Genomic DNA, 2,946 nt, shown 5'->3' with positions numbered 1-2,946 from the left:
GTCTTCTGACAGGTATCAGATGGATGTGAGCCAGCACATTTAACACATCTGGCTTGATGGTGGCAGTAGGGTTTTGTGTGGCCAAGATTCTGACACTTACTGCACAGGACAATTTCAGCCCTGTGTCGGGGTTCCTCAAAACGTACACAAGAGTATACAAAGTAGTTCTTAAACATCTGAAATGCTTCATGAGCTGCTTGAAATTCTAAGTATTAAAAGATTGAAATAGAAGTGACTATGGACCACCCATCACTTATTGATGGCTAATAAATATTTGTATTTATTTTTTATTATTAAGTATTTTACCTTTTTAATGTGATGATCAAGAGGTGTAGTATAGAGCGTTGGTCTGCAGGTTCCGTCTTTTATTACACAAACAGGGCTTGGTTTTAAGAAATCAAAGGCTGTTTTGTTATCAAATGGTATAACACTCACAGATTCAATACCAACTTCACCAATATTATCAAGCTAAAATAAAAATGTTTAATGATTAAATGTAATTTTTTTAATATTATGTTTTTAAATCAATGCAGAAAAGCAAAGATGTCCTGACAAAGCCCATTAATATTCTGCTAAAAATAAATCATACTGAACTAGAATAAAAAAAAAATATGGCATCTCCCAATAACAAATATTAAACTATTAATATAATAAAAAATATTAAACTAACAGTAACAAATATTAAATAATTAATATAACAACAAATACTAAACTAACAGTAACAAATATATAAACTAATTAAACAAAAAAAAGGCTTCAAACTACGCTAAAGATATTAAAATTCTGAATTACTGATTCACAACTTTAGTTATTAATGTAGAACTTTATTTTATTTAGTATTACTATTTAATTAGTGAAGGATCATGAAAACAAATGGACAAAAGTTAACCATAGGAAAACTTAAGTCTTCCCTCACTAACTTGCAAATATCTTCACCTTGAATGAAAGTGAAAAAGAATTTGATGATGAAGCATCTCTGATAAAAAGAATATTAAAATTCTGCCAGTCACCATCGAAGTAGATTAAAGTACCATCATGCAGGAGATCAACACAAAGAAAGTGCCAGGATATGATCTTATCATAAATGTTAAAAGCACAACTACGAAAGGGGTTAGTTAAAATAATTTAAAATAAACTTTGCTCTTAGAATCTTATGGGTATGGAATCCAACTATAGCACCAGAGACTCCAACAGACAAATTATATAAAAATTTCAAGATAATAAAAGGTACATTAGAAATTATGCTAATGTCCTAGTAAGAAGATTGAAAGGATGGAAGTCCCAAGAAATTGCTAATAAGCACATAATGAGCTTGATTTTAATTTCAATAAGTAAAAAAAAAAGAAAAATTATTTTTAAAAATACCTGAAGTGTGACTGTTAGAAAGTCATCATTAATGTTGAAAACAGCAATTTTTCCATCATGATCAAGTAGAGCATATCGACAGAGCCAAGTAAAAGGGCAAGGAGAAAACATAAGATGCCCTAAATACTTTGTGCTGTCTCCTTCTATTTCAACTTTGATACTTGATGTTGCATTACCATCTTCAGGGGTTCCATAATTAATTATAACAAATGAAGGGCCTTTATTTTCAGTTCGAACTTCGAAACTCAACTCCTTCTGTAGAGGCGTCAGTAAGGGTAATTCTTCTACTTTAGAGCCTGCCTGTTTAGAAATGTAAAATTAATCTCATGAAAAATTTCAAAGCTTGTCCCCTAAGGAGTTAATAAATATGATATGAAGAAGGTGAGGCTATGTGTCACAGATTATCTTACAATGGAGTGTGCTGGAATTCAATTTTAAATTCTAGTAGCTACAAGTTTTTCCAAGAGTCTTTTTAAGAATATATGAAGCAATTTTATGTGAGAGATATGTTAAGGTGATATAATAAAGTATATTTGAAAATTAATAAATACCTTTATAAGAGAAAATAACTATACATACTAAATAAAATAAGCAGAGTTAGATGTAGACCGTATAGGTCTGTATATTTAGTTTGCATCCACCCCTTTTTTTTTTAGAAGTTTTCCCTACATTAAGAGACATAATTAAACTCATTTTAAATGACAATACCACATTGAGCATAAAAAATTTACCTTTGAGATCATAGATAATTTAATAAAAGTTAAATATTTTCAAAAGTTCAAAATTCACCTAAGATAACAATCAACAGATTTTGGATAAAATTATGTATAATTCAAAGGGTCAATAACAATAATTGCATCATCCACTTCATAGAAAAACAAAGTCATTTTAACTGATCTAGCATCTTTTATCTTAGATAATTATTTTAATAAATAAGCATTTAATAAATAAAATATTTGAAAAATCAATGAAGTAATTTAAAAGTTTAATAACTATTTTAAAACAATGATTTTTGGCAGTTATTTTGATACGCCAAAAATCATTTTTTTTGTTTTTGGCATATCAAAAATAAAGCAAGCAAAAATTGTGACAGTTTATAAGGGCTGTAAGAAAGACTCTTATTTTTGTTTACCTGGTATGAACAAGTTCCATACAAATTTATGAATTTATTGAATAACACGTAGTTTTAAAATGTATAAATATTATTATATTCACGAAAACTGAGTATCTTTTTTCATTAAACAAAAACAGAATCTCTGTATATAATATACATAATAAACACATAACTACTGATACTTTATTTTTCTCTTATAGAAAAATTGAGTATCCTAAATATCTATCCAATAGCTAAGAATATTACCAAGTGGGCATTCCACTCCATTAAATCAGATGGTGGTTCCTTATCATTGTCAGTAATCACAAAGGCATTATTTCCATATTCTGTATCATACTTTTCAATATTTGGGTAGGCGTAGTGTTTGCATAATGATTTGTAACCTTTCTTACAAGGTTCCCTCACGGCATAATCAATAAGAACATTACCTTCAAAATAGGACTGAGGAAGTAGTACAAAATAATCCT

At 28.8% G+C, this 2,946-nt stretch overlaps 1 protein-coding gene across 1 annotated transcript in view; it reads right to left on the bottom strand.

The window, feature by feature from the left end:
• Nucleotides 1-2,946, bottom strand: part of LanA (laminin subunit alpha) — a 105,486-nt gene that overhangs the window by 49,598 nt on the left and 52,942 nt on the right. The window contains exons 16-18 of the mRNA XM_014433930.2: nt 2,726-2,944; nt 1,366-1,665; nt 307-468 (exon numbers count right to left, since the gene is read on the bottom strand). Coding sequence (XP_014289416.1) covers nt 307-468; nt 1,366-1,665; nt 2,726-2,944 — 681 coding nt within the window. The remainder of the gene's footprint in view (nt 1-306; nt 469-1,365; nt 1,666-2,725; nt 2,945-2,946) is intronic.

This window comes from Halyomorpha halys, unplaced genomic scaffold (assembly GCF_000696795.3).
Source record: "Halyomorpha halys isolate HHAL.00 unplaced genomic scaffold, Hhal_1.1 Scaffold45.1, whole genome shotgun sequence".
NCBI lineage: Eukaryota > Metazoa > Arthropoda > Insecta > Hemiptera > Pentatomidae > Halyomorpha > Halyomorpha halys.
This window is presented reverse-complemented; position numbering and strand designations above follow the sequence as displayed.